Source organism: Rhincodon typus, chromosome 5 (assembly GCF_021869965.1).
Source record: "Rhincodon typus isolate 14 chromosome 5, sRhiTyp1.1, whole genome shotgun sequence".
In the NCBI taxonomy this organism is placed as follows: Eukaryota; Metazoa; Chordata; class Chondrichthyes; order Orectolobiformes; family Rhincodontidae; genus Rhincodon; species Rhincodon typus.
The window spans coordinates 110835059-110857326 of NC_063336.1; the positions used below are offsets into that span (position 1 = coordinate 110835059).

Below are 22268 nucleotides of genomic sequence, written 5' to 3' on the forward strand. Positions count from 1 at the left end.
GTTCATGTTATATTCCCTTCTGAATGATGTTATCCATTTATTTTATATGGGTTAATAACAGTATTTATTCCCTTGTGACAATTTATTTTATAAAACAAAAAAACCAGCATCGTACCAAAGAATGGCATTTACACAAAAATTTCAATTACACCTAATTTTGTCGTAGGGTGAAGATCTGAAATGAAGGAACAGCTCAAGTCATACAGTGAAAAACTGCTACCAATGAAAATTAGAGATATCCCTCTAATGCTTACAGATCAAGAATTGATTCAAGTGTTTCTATCACAGGGTCATTCTTACAAGGAAAATATTACTAATTAAATGTTAACTATCCAATAAAATGTTTCTAAGTAACAATGATGGAAGTGGACAACTAACAGAAAGTGATCTAATCAGATGAATAACCACTTAATTTATTGATTAGATGCACTATTAATCATTCAAAGTCTTGATCAGGGACTCTTGTGGCCCTACCCCTAAGAGGCCTGGGTTCAGGTCTCATCATCTCGAGAGGTGTGCATAAAGTCTTGATCACGTAGGTATGTATACAGATTTCAAAATCTCCACTTCAAAAGGAATCCAGAATCTGGCGCCAGAAAGTCAATGATTAAGCTTGGTGAAAATCCAATAAGCAAAATCGAGATCATAGCTATGTACTAAACTATTCTAGGATGCTAAACCAAAGTCAGAAATGTAACCGATTGGATACTACAGACTGTACTTCACAAGTTGCATTCTGCATGTCAAAACCTAATATTACATGAGGGAATGGTTAATCTTTACTATTTTTGATTATAGTCAGAAACAAAGTAAATTTTTTGAATCCAAACAAGGACAAAAAAAAAATACACCTTTAGAAGAGACGTGCATCAAAATCTCAATGGTCCAGTGGATAAAAGCACTGTTCAAAAGTAGCTGTCACACAGAACAGAAAGTCGTAACACTGATTCCAAGACCATCATGAGTTTGCGATCTTGACCACAGCAGCATTCAACGTTACAACAGGCCCCAAGGGAGAGGCAGAATGATTAAATTTTCCGTTCTTGATTGCTATCCATTGAAACCTACCGATAGTCACTTGCCCAAAATCCTTCGGAGACTCACATGGGGAATAACCATTCTGATGGGGCACCACTTTTCAACTAGCAATGTGGTGCCAGATTCTGTGCTTCCAAAATTGAAGAGGTTAAACAAAAATATATCAAAAATAATTATAACTACAGAAATATTAATAACTGCTTTGCCCAAGAGTTTACGATATCTTCAACTGGAGTTGAATTATAATTGCATTCAGGGTAGAATTGCATAGTGGTTATAATATTGGATGAGTAAAAGAGGAGTTACACAGCACAGAAACAGACCCTTTGGTCCAACTCATCTGTGCTGACCTGATATCGGCAATTGATCTAGTCCAATTTGCCAGCATTTGGCCCACATCCCTGTAAACCCTTCCTATTCATATACCTATCCAAATGCCTTTTAAATGTAATTGTATCCACCTCCTCTGGCAGCTTGTTCCATATGCGCCCACCCGCTGTGTGAAAAGGTTGCCCCTCATGTCCTTTTTAAATCTTCCCCCTCTCACGTTAAACCTATGCCCTCTAATTTTGGGCTCACCTACTCTGGGAAGACGTTGGCTAACTTGGAACAATCTCGCAGTAATATGGAGATGACATAGCTTTGGTTTTAAAATGAAATTTATGGACTGTGAGGAAGCATCACTATAGTGAAACTGCATCACTGCTACATCACTTTCTTACTAGATAATGCAAGCTATACTATTAGTTATGTGTTCCCTCAATCAGGGACAGCACTTATCACCAATCCAAATCTAAGTTTTCCCAATACTTAAGTATGTTGCTCCTTCATTTATGATTTTATTTTGGAGGTGCATTAATTCAGAGCAACAAGACTGAATACAAAAAAGGATTTCTGACTTGTAACAAAACAAATTACCATTTCACTAGGGCACTGAAAAACACAGAAGAGATATTACAGAACAATCAATTGCTCCCCAAGGTAATATCAAGCTGCAACTTCACCTGGTGTCCTTATTCCGTTGCGAAGAGATCCAGCAGGGTGGACAGTAACAGTAACGATGCTTGTGAAACTGTTCATTAAAGGTACTTCACAGAAGGAAATGTGCCAACATTAATTAGGTCTGGCCTACACATGACCCCAGATTCATAGCAATTTGGATAACAACTGAAACAGCCCAGAAAACTATTCAACTGCATTAAAGGAGGTGATTCAGCACCCAAATTCAAAGGCAATTAGGAATGTTTGTCTTCCCAGATGTTACCACATGATGAATATAAAACAATAAAATCCACAACAGAAAATCATTCTAATCAATACCGCAACTGTTACTAGTACTGTTTGGTTCAATGTTAGTTGAAAAAGTGAGGAATTATTTATTTATAAAACTGAATCTCATTATTTCTCACAACATCCCAGTATCTCACCTTACATGGGCAAGAGGTAAGGTTGATGCTATAGTCTGTTTCCTTGACTGCAGCAAATCTTTAGTGCTAAGTACAACTGTTGAATGAGTGGGCATGGAGGATTAAGTGTGCAACATTGTAGAACTAATTTATTAAATAATCATCTTCTACCTGATTCAAGATCTGAGCCTTAAAATCAGAAAAAATGTGGATCCTCACCCATCAGTGTGTCTTGTTACATTGTGCTGAATTCTATGGAAAATCTGATTCAGTACAAGTTGCTCATCTTAGATTGACTTCTGAAACAGAGAGGTAGGGCCAGAGGAAATGTTCCCTTCAGAGCAAAAGAAAACTTAAGTGCAATGCAACCTGGTCTCAATGCTGTATGGACTACTGATGGACTACATCCCAGAGTTCTTAAGGAGAGCTGAAGAGATAGTGGAGCCATCAGTGGTGATCTTTCAGGAATTGCTAGAGTCAGGGAGGGTCCCAGAGGACTGGAAAATAGCTAACGTGACACCCTTGTTTAAAAAGGGAGTAAGGCAAAAGACAAAGATCACAGGCCAATTAGCCTAACCTCGGTCGTGGGTAAGATTTGAGTCCAATGTGAAGGATGAGACTTCTGAATACTTGTAAGTGCATAGTAAAATAGGGCAAAGTCAGCATGGCTTCATCAAGGGGAGGTCAAGCCTGACAAATCTGTTACAATTCTTTGAGGAAGTAACGAGAAGGTTAGACCAAGGAGAGCCAATGAGTGTTATCTACCTGGACTTCCAGAAGGCTGCTGAGTAAGATAAGGGCCCAGGGTGTTAGAGGCAAGGTGCTAGCATGGATTGAAGATTGAGTCTCTGGCAGAAAGCAGAGAGTGGGGATAAAAGGGTCTTTCTCAGGTTGGCAGCTGGTGACTAGTGGTGTTCCACAAGGGTCAGTGTTGGGACCTCAATTTTTCACTTTATACATTCATGATCTAGATGAAGGAATTGAGGGCAGTCTGGCTACGTTTGCAGATGATACAAAGATAGGCAGAGGGACAGGTAGTATTGAGGATGTGGGAGGCTGCAGAAGGATTTGGACAGGTTAGGAGAGTGGGCAAAGTGGCAGATAGTATACTGTGTGGGCAAGTGTGAGGTCATGCACTTTGGTAAGAAGAATAGAAGCCTGGACTTTTTTCTAAATGGGGAGAAAATTCAGAAGTCTGAAGTGCAAAGGCACTTGGGAGTTTCTAGTCCAGGATTCTCGCAAGGTAAACTTGCAGATTGAGTCAGTAGTTAGGAAGGCAAATGCCTTTTGAGAGGATTTGAATATAAAAGCAGGGATGTACTTCTGAGGCTCTGGCCAGGCCACATTTGGAGTGTTGAGCAGAGTTTTGGGCCCCATACCTCAGGAGAGATGTACTGGCCCTGGAGCGGGTTCAGAGGAGGTTCACGAGCACGATCCCAAGAATGAAAAAATTAACATAGGAGGAACATTTGAGTCTATACTAGATGGAGTTTAGAAGGATGAGGAGGGGATCTAATGGAAACTTACAGAATACAGAATGACCTGGACAAAGTGAATGTTGGGAAGATGCTTCCCTTGGTAGGAGAGGCTAGGACCCGAGGGCACAGCCTTATGGTAAAGGGAAGACCTTTTAGAACGGAGATAAGGAGAAACTTCTTCAGCCAAAGAGTGGTGAATCTATGGAATTCACAGCCACAGAAGGCTGTGGAGGCCTAGTCATTGAGTATATTTAAGATGGAGATAGGTAGGTTTTTGATTGTCGAGGGGATCAAGGGTTACGGGAAGAAAGCAGGAGAATGGGGTTGAGAAACTTATCGGTCATGATTGAATGGCAGAGCAGTCTCAATGGGCGGAATGGTCTAATTTCTGCGCCTGTGTCTTATGGTATCAACTTATTGCATTTTAGAAAACTTTGGCCATTGAATAACATTAGCTTGTAACAAAATAAAAAGTCCCGAAAAAGCACGTGAAGCGAGTGCTCCAAAACATGCAACCTATAAAAGGCTGCTATTCATAACATCCTTCAATGCACATTTTTCAATACTAATGTTCAGCCACTTACCTCCTAGAATAAACTAAATGCAACCAGAAAAATCAGTTATCAGATGTGGATAGTGCCGATAAAAGGGTGCATTTATTGTCCATGTCTAATCACTTCGGAGACGGCAGTGGTGAGCTGCCATAACAAACTGCGACAGCCCCATTATGAAGGTAGACCCGTGATGCGGGCGGGAGTTTTAGAATTTTGGTCCAGAGAATGACTCATCTGGTAGCAGACAACATTAGGGGGAAAAAAAAATTGACAGCAACCAAATTAAAAACAGAAAAAGAAGAAATGAAACAAATGGAAGTAAAATATGACAAAGAAAAATGTAAAAAGGAAGTTAATTAAAACACCATGAAGTTAGCATAAAAGAAACCCATGAAAACAATATGGCAAATGTTGGAATATAAAAAACAAACCAGAAAAATAAAACAGGACAAAATATTTTCTTTAAATTAAAGGCATGTGAAAACTCATTAGGCCAGGTTAACTTTCAAAAATTCTAATTCAAAAATGGAAGATTTTAGATGTTGAACATAACACTGGAAGAGATGTAGAACACAGCTCAGGTGCAAGACTGTTATTCCTTTATTGTTACTGGTCAGGAATAGTTTTGGATAAAATCTGAAACCTGGTCATCTGTTTGCCCTCCTGATTAAGACTACATTATTAGTATTCAGCAATCATGACTTTAAACATTAAAACAATTACATCTTGCTGTTTTTGAAAGTCTGTGAACACATCCTAAACTTGAACCAAGGAATATTCACACTAAACCCTGTGACAAATAATCAAGAGAAATAAAATGAGCAAAGTATTAATTATTTTGACTGGTATGACTTTGCTCACTTTCTGAAGCTGGTGCTACACAGTCAGCCACAATTCCATAATCATACCAGTCCTTACAACCAAAACACAGACAAAAAGACAGCAAAGCCTGATCTGCACACACATTTTAAGCAAATGTCATTAAATAAACATCAATGATGAAATAGCTGGTTGAATTTTCTTACCTCTTGGCACTGCGGCTAAAAGACTTGTACTAAAAACTTGATTTCAGGGAGAACTTCCAAACAGTCCTCTACATAGTGCAGGGTATTGTGTGTCAATAAGCCAAGTGCACAATGCTTTACAAAGCAGGACCAGTGTATGATGAAAACACTGGTTTCCGTTTTTTGAATTCTCCAAAGGTTCCTGGATTCAGATAAAAGATACTGAGTCCAGCCAGTGTGATGGTCAGATTGCTCACATTATATTACACTGCAAGCAAGATGTCACACGGCATTGGTCAGTGTATTCAGCTGGCCAATGGAGAAGCCAATTGTTGTGATAGAAAACACACACACAGGAGTCAAAAGCAAGTGTGTGCCTTTGCTGCCGCTGACAGTTTACCTTCAGGATGACAACTCATTTCGGTAAAAGGGCAGATAATGTTCTCAGTAATTGAAGATAACCACAGGGTTTCCACTGCTTTTCTGGCCAAGACTGACTACCAAAAGGTTCAGCATATTCATATGGAAACATTTCTGATCTCATATTCACTACCACATCATTCTCCATTGAAACACTAAGTTAGCCATAGAGAAATGGTTTCAGAAGGACCAGAGAGCAACATATCTAGAACCACTGAGCAGACTTTAAGAATGCTAAAGAAACAACACACGAATAGTTTAATGATACATAATGGGGGTGGGGGGGTGACTTCCTTTTTTCCAAGTCGAAAAATCAGAGTTATATAACAGATCAACAATTATTGCTAAGCAATACAGATGCTCTCTTTCTCACCCCATCAGCCAACACCCCAAAGTCCTGATTTATTGCAGCAAAACTTCAACTGAGTCTCTCAGTCACAAACAGTTAATATTCAATGGAGACATGATGACAGAACTAAAACTAATTCTACCCTCATTAGGAGATTACACACAGCAGCAAGGACTATAACCAGTAAAATTTCAGCACTACTTTTTGATTAAAAAGATTGACAGCATTGCAAAAAGGAGGAAAGTAATAATTGCAACCTGACCAATGTAGCCGTATAGAACCAAACTATAATAAGTTCTGGGGATTTCTAGTCTGAGGTCACTGCTGCCTACAGAGCTGGAAAGAAAATTAGAGGGAATGCTGGTCGTGAGCTGTCTTAATGAACCACTGCAGTCCATGTGCTGTATGTAGACCCTCAATGCCATTACGGAGGGAGCGCCAGAACTTTATTTCTGAGTCAGAATGGTGACTGGCTTGGAGGCGAACTTGGGGGTAGCAAGGCTCACAAGTGCAAAGCAGCACAACTAGATTTTAACCATCTAAAATTACAGAATGTAATAGGAACATAGTAACTTGGACCTAGTAACTGTTGGCTTGCAGGACTGCAAACATCTGCTACCAATCCCACACAGGTCCCACAAAACCAGGCTATGGTATGTCAGAACAAAAAGCAAAAGTGCCGGAGAAACTCAGTAGGTCTGGTATTATCTGTGGAGAGAGATGATGCCAGACCTGCTGAGCACGTCCAGCACTTTATTTTTAATTCTGATCTCCAGCATCTGCCATACTTTGCTTTTATTAGCGTAAGTCAGACCTGCCTTAAGGTAAACTATTACCAAAACTCCCTCAGAGAAACAACTCGGGGCAAATCACCAATCATATGCTGTCATCTTGAAGCAGATTTGAGATTTCTTATAATTAGTCAAACACTGGCATAACATCAGATCCTAGGAGATTCTTCTGACATTTTACAGAAAAGACTATTGTCTTTTTATCTACCTCCAATTTTCTATTTAAAAAAGTGGTCAGGAGAGTGGAATTTGACCACTGGAAGACACTTTTCACTGAAGTCTTTAAAAATTTAAGATCAAAAGGCAAAAACCAAATGAAGAAAGTGTGAGTGTAAAGAAAATGTGAGCCAGGCAGAAAACCAATTATAAGTTTTAAAGTTAGTGAGAAAGCAGTAACTTACCTGGTAAGTTTACTTTTCCAAAGTGAAAAGAAAGCAAGATTTTGAGTACTTTACATCCGAGAAGCAGAGTGCTAAAAGTATGTTTGGAAGATTTCAATAGTAAACATATTTAAGCCGATGTGGAAAAACTTCATGTTACATAAGCTAGTATAACATCCTACCAGGTACATGAAACAATTATATAATAGTCACTTAGTCATCAATCACATCCCTGCTCTGAAAGTAATGCATTATAAATGCCTTCAACATTGAATTACATTTTGTTGAATGACAGGAAGTAATCAATTCAATTTTACATGTTCTCGTATATTTATTTATTCTATCAACTATTTTGTTAGATATTTTAGGTTATTGCAAAATTAGTTTGCAAAAAGCAACAGTACTTAGTTTGTCGGTGCTCACAGATTAAAATCTTTTAAAGAGATCACACCACTTGGCAATTTATTTTACTTGCAACACTGAGCTCTGCTTTCACCATTGGAGATGCAGTTATTCAAAATAAAAATTATACAGAAGACAGTTACTCGAAAAATGACTGAGGCATTAATAGTTTACTAATCACATATCAGATGATACATTTAATAAGATTCCCTTTTCTTTAAAACGTTTCTCCTTTGTTGCATCACCTCTTGTTAGGCACTATCTCTGGGTGAATGAGTGAACTGCCCTTGGTACACAGCCAGCAATACTAAAATCAGTAGTCAAGAAGTATAAAAACAGCTGAGAGCAATTTTTCCTTCCTCACAGGGAAAGCATCTACCCACCTCTCAGCAGTTTTGCCATGTGTTATGGTCAAAAATCAATAGCTGTGTGTGGGTTTGACTGCAAATTCAAGACCAGGCCTTACTATTCACAACAGGCTTAAAAACCCCATCATAGTCACTACCTTCAGAAAACTGCCATTACCACCCACTGGTGACATTCTTTCTGAACGTATGATTCATATGAAACATAGTATACGTTACCTATATAGTGAACAACACATGTCTGGCCCTTTTTTGGAAATGTCCTGCCTGAAAAAGAAGATATGAAATTAGTACCTTTGACATTTTTGCGTTTCTGTAAGGTATGTCGCAATTCTTTGCTATAGATTGCCCAACTAGATGTTATAGTGGTTTTAAGGTTATAGCACAAAACCACGTTAACTTTCAGAAAAAAAAATGGCGTGTCCAATTAGTTGCTAAAATGTTAGGTTGCTTTTTCGACTGGCTCCACGGCTTTACATTTCATGACTTTCGTAACGAGTGCTTACCTTCAGGCTTTATGCCTTTGGAAGATTTGATTTCTGCTGCCGGAACTAAAGTTCAAATGCCTTTTTCAGGAACACGCTTTGTTGAAAATACGAACCCGCCTAATCATTTCCCCTTAGCACGGATACCAACAGCAGCAACAATACTACTAACGAAAAGCCAGACAGAGTGAAATCATACAGTCCTTATCGCTCCTTTATAGTACAGTACTAGTCTTTACGCAGCTGTCAGCAAATGCCATTTAAAAATCCACACACACTGCATTGCTACCAAATTTGTCTAGACTACCACGACAAGGCAGCTTCCTGCAATGCAAAACCCAGTTAAAAACACAATAAAGAGCTTTTGGGATGGCACAATTACCGTCTCCTGGCGATATTGTCTCGATTTCAACGCCCATTCTTAAACAACAATGCTCTCAAGCCTGTTATAATGTGTGTGTAATATATATATAGTGTCTATATCTCTTTCGCGGAGGAAATTGCCACGCTTCCCAGTACAGCCTGCAGCGGTAACAGTCCTTTGCCCGCACACCCAGCGCCGCTACGGCCACGCACCAGCCTGGACATGAGCACGTGACCTCCGCAGCGCCCGTCAATCACCCGCCCCCCCCCCCCCTTTTTAACGGTGATACGTACGCCCGCCCAACCACCACCAAAGTCCCCACCCCATTGTAACGGTGAAACGTACTGCCAGCCAATCAGCAGCAAGGTCCCCGCCCCTGTAAGTTGCCATGCTGCTACAGCTACTGCTAGTTCCGGGGAACGGGCTGTCCTTGGCACCAGCAGCTTGGGTCTGAAACGAGGAGGGTGTCTTATTATCGGGATAATAAACTAAAAGAAATAGGAACAAGAGTAGGCCGTTCGGCCTCGAGCTTGCTCTGCCATTCAATAGATTCATTTTTCTTCTAATCAACCTGTTCAGAGATGTTATTACACACCTCTGGAGCAGGTAGGGCGTGAATCCCCACCTCCAGCCTCATACTACATAGCTGATCCAACAATCTTAGATTCACTTTCTTGTATTTTCCTGTAACCTTTGAGTCCCCTGCCGATCAACAAACCATGTCAGCCTTAAATATACAAAAGGACTTTGCCTCCACAGCTCTCTGTGGCAGGAGTTCAAAAGGCTTTCCATGTCCTGAAAGAAGAAATTTCTCCTCACCTCAGTCTTCAATTGGCACCTTTTTGTTCTGAGACTATGCCATTTCAAAGACAGGCCAAAGGCAGGTAAGTGAAGTTAGGTCACAGACCAGCCATTATCTCATTGAATGTTGCAACAGACTCAAGGGGCTGAATGGCCTCCTGCTACTCCTATGTTATTGAAAATTTATGGAATGTTCCCAGCTTGAGAACTTTGCATCATACTGTTTCAAGATACCATGGGACATAATGATATTTCAAAGTGATACCATTTGTCATGGGGTTGCAGTGTTCTAATTTAAAATCCCACTTCCAGGAATTAAGCTATCCCAGTATCTCTAATAAACCAATGTTTATCCTAAAATTAACATCACATTATCTAGCCATTATTCTATTACTCTTTGTGGGTGTTTGATATGCACAGATTGGTGGTGCTTCAGCGTATGAAGGTACCTGCTGGCAGTTGTCCAAGGCTCTGAACCATGTAAAAACATGGGAATCACTGCTACCTGGTAAACCATAATGTTAGTCTCAGGTTTGAGTTCCTAGTTTTCAAATATTCTTCTTCAGTCAATCAGCAACGATCACACTGGAGGCAATGATGAATTTCTAGGCCTTTGTCAAGAGAAGGCACCCAAGATATGGGAAAATAGTACTGATTTTCAAAGGTGAGTCATACAGGACTCATAACCTTGACACCGTTTCTCTCTGAGATTTTGCCAGTCCTGCTGAGTTTCTCCAGTACATTGTGCTTTTTCAATCTCTAACATACACCATATTTTCCTTTTTTGTTTATATCTAAAGATTTTCCACCCCCCCCCCCCCGAGGGCCTCTTTCATTTCTGCTTTACAAAAAGCTCAATTTCCATAACTGTGTCTAATAATTAGTTCAATATATTTCTGCGCCTAGCTAATTATTCCCGAATCACCTGTGGTATTATTCACATTGGGCTGAGGGATCTGTGGCTTTATCAGGATATCATGATTATCCTATGTAAAACACAGCACCTCATTGTATAAAAAATATTACCCCAGTCAGATACTCTACATTGTCCAACAGCAATTTCTGACTAGCTGCTGTCACATGCTTTTGACTACATGACCTAATTTAGTATTAAATGTTTTGGATATGCTTGCAAATGCAGGGAAATTCATATATACTTAGCAAACATCTGTCACCTATCTGTAGCTAAGGACGTAAGGCACTAACAATTATTAAGAATCACACGTACTTCTTTTTCTTTTAGTTATTTACCAGCAATGCACGGAAGGTTAAATTATACATGCAATCGTTGAGGTTGTAGGCCCAAAGACACTTTATTTTGTTCTTTTTTAATTCATCAACTGAATATTTAATTAGTCTCATTTTGATTCTTAGCTAGCCAGATGGATTCGTAGCTTACATTTAGTTAGCAGTGTCATACAGTCACCCAAACTCCTAAACGAGTTCAAACCCCACTTTAGGATATGATTGCATAATTTCGTATAACTTTTCGGTACTGTAGTAAAGGAAGAGTGCATTGGTGGAAGTACCATCTTCTGAATGAGATTATTGAACTGCCTAGCTTGTTACTATGCAACGACCTCTTTGCATAATATGGGTTATTTTCTTGTTGACGGTGATTCTTTGTTAACAGGATACTTTAATAACAAAATGAAAAGGTAACAAGGGATCTAGTAAATAGATAGAAGAAGCCAATAAGTACTTCAACGAAATCAAATTCTTTTCTTGACTAGTAATGCTGTAAAAAGATAACTGCTATAAAGCACTAAGAAGGGGGATGAGGTGGCTTATCAGTAATAGAAACAACTGGGAATCTTGTAATGCAAATACGTATCAAAATTCAACTTGCAAACAAACCATGCTTCAATCAATGGAAACTCATATACAACACCACTACATTTTGTGATAATTCTAGATGAGGAAGTAGCTCATTTTTTGAGCTTAATAAAAACAGAGAATTGTGGATGCTGTAAATCAGGAACAAAAGCTGAAGTAGCTGGAAAAGCTCAGCAGGTTTGGCAGGATCTGTGAAGAAAAATCAGAGTTAATGTTTTGGGTCCACTGACCCTTCCTCAGAACCAAGCCAACAGGGACTGAACCCAGTAATGTTGATATCAACCTGATCCGCACTGTTTGTCTGACCAACTGCATCCCCTGCTCCCTGGACAAGGAGTCTCAAATTATGTAGCATTATACACATTCCTGTACAAATTGTAGTCTGGCGATATGGATATTAAAGTCTTCAGCATTCCGTCCATCATCATATGGATGACTGGGAATTTCTCCCACTCTTGCAGCCTGTCTTTGGAAGGATTTACTAGTTAATATTCAACCTGTTTGGCCATTTTATGAATGCACCTTCTTGGCCATCAAGTACCGAGTTTCTGGCTCAGAAGCAGGGATGCTACCCATTATGCTACAAGACTTCCTGAGCAACAATTGACAATTTTCAAGTTAAAAGCATAGGCAACATTAAGGCTGGGATCTCTACATAAATGTCAAAAATAAATTGAGGAGCCATTTGTAGTGATGACTGCAATGTGAAAAAGTTATCTAAAAGGGGAGATTTAAATTCAGTTGCTCACACAATGGCACAGAATTACCACCAATAGAGCTGAGAGACTTGATTTTGTGAGGATACAGTGTTTGATGCTGCTAGCATCCATGGCCAGACCCAGCCCCAGCCCCAGCCATGCCTGCTTGGTCTGTTTCTTCTTCTCTTTCAGCTCTTCTTCCAGAGTGAGGGAAGAGTAGAGCTCTCCTGTCTGTCACAACTTGAGCAAAGCCACAAGTGATGGCTGCCCAAACAGTCCAGATCAGGTTGGTGCCAACAGCACTGGATTCAGTTCCTGCCTCTTTGCCCTTCTCATGATGGCTTGGAGTTCCTAGTGCATCCATTTCTCATGGCAACAGCCAGTCCGGTCATTTGCCTTTTCATTTATTTATCTGTGCTTTAAATAGAACACAAGGATGCCATGGATAAAGGACTAAAGTGTGTTGACCATTTTCAGTGACTTGGCCTAAAATCCTTTGAGTTTAGAAATTTGGGGGATGATCTAAACAATGCATTTAAAATAAAGAAGTCAAATCAATAGGTTGAAAATGATAAACTATTTCTTCAGGCGGGAGAATGCAGACCCAAGAGGGCGCAATCTTAAAATTGCAACCAATCCATTTAGAAAATAGATTTGAGATACAGACTGGCCAGATCAAGTTAAAAGGTTCAACATATTTCAAAGGTTGAATGACTTACTCGTTGCTATGTTGTAAAATTACATATCTTTATGCATGCCTTACTTACCTTTCTATAGCTAAGATAGTTGTTGTGTTTCTGTTTCATTATTTTGCATTTGTCTATTCTAAACAAGAAGCCAGAAATATATAAACGTTTTGTAACATCTTTCTTCCTTAAATAATTTTACTCATAAATGTGGACAAGCACAAAAAAATGTTGACATGATACAAAACAGAGCTGGAGTTTCGGTGATATCTTACACCATTTCTGACCTACAGGTTTTTGTATTTAGGAAGGTATGTGTCAGAGACAGACACCGACCCTTCGGTCCAACCAGTCCGTGCTGACCATAATCCCAAACTAAACTAGTCCCACATGCCTGCATCTGGCCCATATCCTTACAAACATTTCCTATTCACGCACTTACCTAAATGTCTTTTGAATGTTGCAACTGTACCCGCATGCACCACTTACTCGAAGTTCATTCCACACACAAATCACTCTGCGTAAAAAAATTGCCTCTCACATCTTCTTTAAATATTTTTTTCTCTCACCTTAAAAATATGTCCCCTAGTTTTGAAATCCTCCACCCTAGGGAAAAGACATCTGCCATTCATCTTATTTATATCCCTCATTATTTCATAAACCTCTACAAGGTCACCTCTCAACCTCCTATGCTCCAGTGAAAAAAGTCCCAGCCTATCCAGTGTCTCCTTATAACTCAAACCCTCCATTCCCAGCAAGATCCTGGTAAATCTCTTCTGAACCCTCTCCATTTTAATAATATCCCCCCTACAACAGGGTGACCGGAACTGGACACAATACTCCAAAAGAGGCCTCACCAATGTCCTGTACAATCTCAGCATCCCAAATCCTATATTCAAAGGTCTGAGCAATGAAGGCAAGCATGCTTAATGCCTTAACCACCTTATCTATATGTGATGCAAACTTCAAAGAATTAGTACCTGAACCTCTGGATCTCTCTGTTCTACAACACTGCCGAAGGCCCGACTTTTAATTTGATAAGTCTTGTCTTTGTTTGTTTTATCAAAATATAAATATCTTACATTTATCCAAATTAAACTCCATTTGTCACTCTTCAGCCCACTGACCCAACTGATCATGATCTCTTTGTATTCTTAGATAACCTTTTATGCAGTCCACTATACCACTAATCTTGGTGTCTTCCGCAAATTTACAAACCATGTTTTCTATATTCTCATGTAAATCATTCATATAAATTACAAACAAAATGTCCTTTTCTATAATGGGCAGTGATCCTCCCACATACTCCATCGTGCATTGTTGTGTATGTATTAAGCCGGGTCTCAAAGCTTTTGAAGAAACAGTAGGAAACTTACAGAACCATTTTTCACGAAAACCATTAGTGATTGCCGAAAGGTTCAGAGGTCACAAACACAATCTATCTCCCCATGTGTAACAATTTTAAAGTAGTTAGTAGAATTTTGTGAATTCAGAGACAACTTAAATGATCTTATCAGAGACAGACTAGTGTGTGGTTTAAGTTGTGAAGCAATCCATAACAGATTACTGACAGAAAGGAATCTAGACTCAAAGAAAACACTGAAAATTACAGTCTCAATGGAACTAGCCGAGAAGGAAGCTCAACAACTAAGATCAGTATGAGAGTTCATAAAATGGGAGCCGAGAGATGAGCACCAACGCAGACTTAAAAGTGCCATTGGTGTGGAAAAACAGGACACACAGCAGCAAATTGCTGGTATAAGGAAGCAAAATGCGGAAACTGTGGAAGAAAAGGGCACATTAAATGGACGTGTTTGAGGAAGAAGCATGAACAACATACAGTAAAAGTACAGAAACAGATGAGTAGAAAGTAAATCTACATGGTACAAAAAAGGCATGAGAAAAGCCCAAACACTCTATCCAGAGAAGAGTTGTTTTAAACATATTGGCCATTGTTGATAACAACAACTGATACTGGGTCACTGGAGTGGTGGTTTCATTGATACTTGAATGTGTGTTTATCAGAAGCAGTTGAGTCATATTGCGCTAAAACCTCAAAATGTTGACAGGTGAAGTACTATCTTTAAGGATTGTATCAATATGAATGATCAGTTATTACAGTTAGTCTGAAGATTTGTCCTTACTTTTTCCCACTTTATTGAGAAGAATGTGGTTGGAGAAGATCAAACTCAATTGGTACATTCTTTGTCAGATTCCGAAACTGAGCTATCACAGATTCTAAAGAAACATGCCGTTGTTTTCAAGAGGGATCTGGGAAGCATGGAAAAGATCTGTCAATGAAAATCAATGATGAGATTCAGGCAAGACAGGTTCAGTCCTAATGCATTCAGATCAAAGGGTGAAGCGGAATTCGAGACGCTGGTTAAGATGGGAGTCCTGGAACGAGTAAATATGAGTGACTGGGTCATGCATATCATACCATGATCTGTAGGTCCTTACTTACTATAATTTGCCCGTATTGCTCGAAAACAAAAGCTTTTCACTGTACTTAAGTACATGTGACAATAAATAAATCAAGTCAAATCAGTGATGAAGAAAGATGGATCAGTACCCAGCAGCGGTGATTTTAGGTCACTATTAATTCAGTACTATGTACTGAGCTGTATCCTTTGTCTTTAATTGATGACCTATTTGCTGAATGAGCTGCAGATCAGCTTTTCAGTGAAATTGACCTTAGCCAAGGCTACCTCTAGGTGAATGTTGATCCTGAATCCCAGAAATACTTTATAATTGCAACACAAAGGACTATCGAATACAAGAGACCCAATCACATCTGCATGTGTGTTATTCCAACGTGCCATGGTCAGATTTTAATTGGATTAGAAGGAGTCCAGTGTTACCCAGACAATATTTTTTGGTCATGGAGAGAAATGAGAAAGAACATCTCCACAATTTAGCGATAGCAAGAACTGCCAATGCTGGAATCTCATAACACAGTGAGGAGCTGGAAGACAGCAGGCCAGGCAGCGTCAGAGGAGCAGGAAAGCTGACGTTTCGGGTCGGGACCCTTCTTCAGAAATGGGGGAGGGGAAGGGGGCTCTGAAATAGTAGCGGGGGGGGGAGCGGTTAAAGCAGGTAGATAGTGGAGCGGATAGGTGGGAGAAAAGACGGACAGGTCAAGGAAGCGGGGATGAAGTTAGTAAAGGTGAATGTAGCTAGGTGGTGGTGGGGATTGGACAGTGAGGTCGGAGAAGCGGGTAGGTGGGAGAGAAGATGGACAGGTCAATGAGGCAGGGATGGGGGGGCTGGTCTTGGGATGAGGTTGGGGGTGGGGAGATTTTGAAGCTAGTAAAGTCCACATTGAGACCATTGGGTTGTAGACTTCCAAGGCGGAATATGAGGTGCTGTTCCTCCAGTTTCCGGGTGGCATCGTTGTAGCACTGGAGGAGGCCCAGGATGGACATATCGTCCAGGGAGTGGGAGGGGGAGCTGAAGTGGTTTGCGACTGGGAGGTGTTGTCGTTTGTCGCGAACCGAGCGTAGGTGCTCCACAAAGCAGTCTCCGAGCCCCCGCTTGGTCTCACCGATGCACAGGGGGCCACATCGGGAACAGCGGATCAATAGACTACATTAGCAGATGTGCAGATGAATATCTGTTTGATGTGGAAGGTGTTTTTGGGGCCTGGGATGGAGGCGAGGGAGGTGGTGTAGGGGCAGGTAATAGCACCTCCTGCGGTTGCAGGGAAAGGTGCCAGGAATGGGAGGGCTAGTGGGGAGTGTGGAGCGGATGAGGGAGTTGCGGAGAGAGCGATCCCTCTCGAAGGCAGATAAAGGTGGGGAGGGAAATATATCGTTCATAGTGGGGTCAGATTGCAGGTGACAGAAGTGGTGGAGAATGATCCGTTGAATACGGAGGTTAATGCGGTGATACGTGAGGACAAGGGGAATTCTGTCTTTGTTTTTATTGCGGGGAGGGTGTGTGAGGGCTGAGGTGCGGGAATCACAAGAGATGCGGTCAAGGGCGTTTTCGACCACTGAGGGAGGGGAAGTTGCAGTCCCTGAAATACGAGGACATCTGGGATGTTCGGGAGCGGAACGCCTCATCTTGGGAGCAGATGTGGTGGAGGCGGAGGAATTGAGAGTAGGGGATTGTATTTTTGCAGGAAGGTAGGTGAGAGGTGGTGTAGTCCAGATAGCTGTGGGAGTCAGTGGGCTTGAAATAGATATCAGTTTCCAGGTGGTCACCGGAGATGGAGACAGAGGTCCAGGAAGGAGAGAGAGGTATCAGAGATGGTCCAGGTGAATCAAAATCAAAATCTCTCCACCCCCGACCTCATCTCAAGAACAGCGACCCTCTCATCCCTGCCTCATTGAACTGTCCGTCTTCTCTCTCACCTATCCGCTCCTCCCACCTCACTGACCAATCCCCACCACTGCCTACCTACACTCACCTTTACAAGCTTCATCCCCGCCTCATTGACCTGTCCGTCTTCTCTCCCACCTATCCGCTCCACTATCTACCTGCTATCACCGCCCCCCACCTCTCTATTTATTTCAGAGCCCCCTTCTCCTCCCCCATTTCTGAAGAAGGGTCCAGACCCGAAACATCAGCTTTCCTGCTCCTCTGATGCTGCCTGGCCTGCTGTGTTCCTCCAGCTCCACACTGTGTTATCGCCAATAATTTAGGCTGCAGAGACTTGAAGATTATGGCCTATGAGTAATGCAAGGCAAATGTGAATTTTTTAAATCTTCCATTAAATATTTAGGTTATGTTATTGATTTATTGTTGTTATTAAATACACAGAACCCGGTTTTTGAAAACAGAAAAAAACACGCACACAGTAGACCGGTTTTAACTCAACAAAAGAGTTAAAAACTAGTTCATTTTTCAGGGCAATGCCCTGACTAATTAGAATTAATCTATCTGGTTTAAAATTTAAACAAAGCTTGGAAGTTAACTATAAAACATGTAGACTCATACAGAACAGAAACAGATTCTTTAGTCCGATTTGTCTACGCCGACCATGTATCCCAAACTTGACTAGTTTCATTTGCCTACATTTGGTCCATATCCCTCTTAACCTTTCCTATTCATGTACCTATCCAAATATTTTTTAAATGTTGTAATTATAACGCCTCTATCACCTCCTCTGGGATTTTATTCCATACATATACCATCCACTACATGAAAAAGTTGCCCCTCTACTCCCTCTTAAATCTTTCCTCTCTTACCTTAATTCTATGGCCTCTAGTTTTGACTCCCTTACCCTGGGGAAAAGAACTTGGCGGTTCACTTTATCTATGCTCCCCATGATTTTATAAACCTCCAGCTGGTCACCTTTCATCCTTTGATGCCCCAGGGAAAAACGTCCCAACCTATCCAGCCTCTCCTTATAACTCAAACCCTCCAGTCCTGACAACATCCTTGTAATTATTTTTTCTGTATCCTTTCTAGTTTAACAACATCCCTCCTATAGCAGGGCAAACAGAATTAAATGCAGTATTTTAAAAGTGGCCTTACCAATGTCTTTGCAGCCGCATCGTGACATCCCAACTCTACACTCAATGCTCTGACCAATGAAGGCAAGCGTGCCAAAAACCTTCTTCACAACCACATGCAGCACCACTTTCAAGGAATTATGTACCTGAACCCCTAGGTCCCTCAGTTTGACAACATTCCCCAGGGCCTACCATTAATTGTGCAAGTCCTGCCCTGGTTTGCCTTACCAAAATGCAACACCTTGTATTTATCTAAATTAAACTCTATCCACCACTTCTCAGCCCATTAGCCCATCTAATTAACAATATTAATTGGTGCATTCTCCATGGTAATCCCTTTACCAATCAGAATCCACTTGCTAGATAATCAGCAATTTCCTCTCATGGAGTAAAATGTTGGTTTTCCTTTGAATTGGTATTCTTGTAAAACTGTCCTGATGAGTGCAAGACAAAAATCTTCATCAAAATGTCTTTTTCAGTGATATTCCCATTGTCTGTCCATTCTGTTTTTCTTATGAAGAGAGATTGAGCAGTTGAGGCCGATATTCTCTGGAGCTTGGAAGAATGAGAGGAGATCTAATTGAGGTATGTAAGCTGCAAAAGGGGATTGACGAAGTGGACGTACAGGCAGTTCTGCTGTAATGTGTGTTTCATTAATGCAAATTGGCAGTAATGTAATTGATGAATAGTGGACACTGTTTGGATAATGCGAAGTTTCTGCTGTATGATATAGTGATTTTCCATAGCGATTTCCCTATAACACAATTTTTCTATAGCGCGAGGTCACACAAGAATGCAACTATCACGTTACAGGAGAACTATCCATAGAAAAGATGTTTCCTTATGCGGGACAATCTAGATGAGAGGTCATAGTTTTAGGATAAGAAGTAGCAGATTTAAAACAGAGATGAGTAGAATTACTTCTCTAAAAGGGTCATGAATCTGTGGAATTCAGTACCCCAGAGTGTAGCAGACGCTGGGACATTGATCAAATTTAAGGAGGAGATAGACATTTATAATTAGTAATGGGTTGACCAGTTATAGAGAGTGGAGATAGTAGAGAAATGCACATCAAAATATATTAAGAAATATATGTAAGGTCAAAACATTCTTAGAATACACTAATAAACAGAAATAGAATGTAACAGTATCTAACATGATATTTGTGTTTTCCCAAATGGAGTTTTGCCGACAAGATATTTCCTGTGATCCAATCTGCAAGTGTTGTTTCCTATTAGAGGTGCTGGATTGTGGAACCTTGCCATAAATTATATTTTAAACAACGATAAAAAAGTTCTGGTATTGCAGTGATCATAAAAGCCTTATTAATAGTTATTTAGCTTGGAAGGGCAAATTTAAGATTGCGTTTTTGGCTGGCAGTACAAATTGGTACTTTAGTTTTCTGCTCATATGATTTTGTGACCATGTAATTGAGGAAATGTTCGTTCATTATTTTTCTTTATTTCTAGCTCATTAGGAAAGTTGTTAGGCAACGGCATACTGACGTAGGGAGTGAAATTACAGTTCTGATTGTTATCTTATGAGCTGAATCATGAACTCCTGCTTTGAGTAGGAGTAACAATGCATATATTTCTAAGTGTGTACTGTGTGACATTTTACAGTCTAGATAAAGGATACAAATGACTCATTTTGAGTGAGCTATAGTTCAGCCTTCCTTGACTCACAATATTTTTAATAGGGTTACTTCCATTCTTCTTAACAAATATACATCTACCACAAGTAAGAAATATTCTATTAATCCCCTTCAGCACAACCTAATGATTTATCTACTAACAGGATGTGATTGCCAGGATTTTTGGGATATTATCTTTAGTGGTGATCTTTAGCAATAAATTGGTTCCCAAGTGTCATGTGGTTCCAGTGCTTAACAGAGCAATGTTTCACGTTGGCCACACAATTGATAAAGTTTCCAGTCAACAATAATGTGATACCAACGTCACAGGAAGTTAAACTACCCAATTTCAGCTCAGCCACAATGTATGTAATTTAGTATTTCACAAACAGGAATGAACCTCCTGATCCATTGCAATACAAAGTCTTCCTGCCGATTCAGATGAATTGTTTGCAAAGCTGTGGTTTTGAAATGGATGGGCAGCTTTTTGACTTATGGACTGGATCTTGGCGAATGAGGCACAGCATTTTAGTCAGGAACTTTCCTAACTCGCCAAAACACATGACCTGTTCCTTGGGTCTTTGTTCCACTTGTTTTAGAAGCTGCTAGGCCAACCAAACCCTAAGTCTTAAAGGCTCTAATGACCTCACCCACCCTATGGCCCGACATATCGTTATAAATGCCTGGTTGACCTGCCACAAAGGTATCATAATAGCCCCTGAAGAAATGACAAGAAAGAGTTCTATCGTAATTGCCCAAACAGTTGTTACATTTTCTAACCTCTGTCCTTCATTCAAAGCAGTCGAGTAGATTTTTTTTAAACTCTCACTGACAGCCTCAGCCTTTTTTTTGAAGATTAAATAGTGGGTCATTTAAAAAATACCTTCAGATAATGATAGTTGTACAGATTATAGCTGCCTGAAAATGACATTGATGCTTATTTCATCAGACACTGTTGGTAAGAAAGCTTGCATCAACCAAGGTGGGGTCTGTTTGAACTGAGAGTTGAGTTCGAATGGCCCTGTTGAGTTCTGAATACACTCCTGTGTATCACAAACTATCCCCTTTCCACTGATGGCAAAAATTAGACCTGTCAGAAATGTGGACAGAACTTCTGTGTCCAAATTTCAACTGCCATTTCTGAAGAGCTGCAGAGTTAGGAAGGCTGCACAAAAATTTGGCTCAAAGTGTTTCTCTGCTTCACAAGGTAGTGCCCAGGCAGATGGCTGATAAATTGTTCAATCAGGAATGCAGCCTCCCACCCTCCTTTGCTAGAAACACTGAGCTTAAGGAAACTGCAGTTGGTTCAGTCTCATCTCCAACACTCAGAACAGTTTGGTTGAGCTACGAAAATGATTTCGTCCTTTAATCACAATCGTTATTTTCAACTGCTGGGCTACGAGCACCATCAGTGGGTATTCATGGAAACTTAAATTCCAAACAGCACCAGAGAAACTGGTGGTGTATCTTAATGATTTATGGAGTCTGAACTATTACAAAGAGAAAAATGTTTTAGATTTGGAATTAATATGGAACATATTAACATCTCAATTGAATTTTGCAAATCTACAACAACACATTTATTTAATGCCTCCAACATGATGAAATGGTCCAAGACAATTAACATAAGCATTATAAAGCAAAGAATGACACCAAGGCTGTCACGATGACACTGGGCATGTCTGCAGAGTAGCCAGTGATCTGCAACATTGTACAGTTAGTCATCTTTTAGTTTTGATTTTTCTGAAATAAGCAACAGTAAATCTTTAAAGATAAACAAGATAACAGTACTGCTGTATTTCAAAATCTGAAACATTTTTCTTTTTGTGATAGCACTGTTGCTCCTCCAGAATGTGGTAACATAAACAACATTCAGGAATCATAGCATGTTAATAAAAAAAATTGATATAGCAACTAATCTAAGGAGACTTGGGACATAAATAAGGGTTTGAGGAGAAAATTAAGGCTGACACTCCTGTGCAGTATGTGGGAGTATTACACTGTTGGAGGTGCCATCTTTCAGATGAGAAATTAAACGAAGGCTTTATTCTACCTGCTGAGGTGGATGTACAAAACACCATGGCACTACTTCAAAGATGATCAGGGGAGTTATACATGG

At 40.2% G+C, this 22268-nt stretch overlaps 1 protein-coding gene across 3 annotated transcripts in view; it reads right to left on the reverse strand.

Moving 5' to 3' along the window:
* fkbp1b (FKBP prolyl isomerase 1B) overlaps window positions 1–22268 on the reverse strand; it is a 249948-nt gene that overhangs the window by 19693 nt on the left and 207987 nt on the right. Inside the window, exons 1-2 of one of the 3 annotated variants that reach the window (XM_020518874.2) lie at window positions 9055–9284; window positions 8407–8454 (exon numbers count right to left, since the gene is read on the reverse strand). In XM_020518874.2, coding sequence (XP_020374463.1) covers window positions 8407–8454; window positions 9055–9091 — 85 coding nt within the window. In that variant the 5' untranslated portion in view covers window positions 9092–9284. Of the gene's footprint in view, window positions 1–8406; window positions 8455–8693; window positions 8836–9054; window positions 9285–22268 lie in introns of those variants that run through there. The other 2 variants (XM_020518889.2, XM_020518895.2) reach the window with 2 other exon arrangements.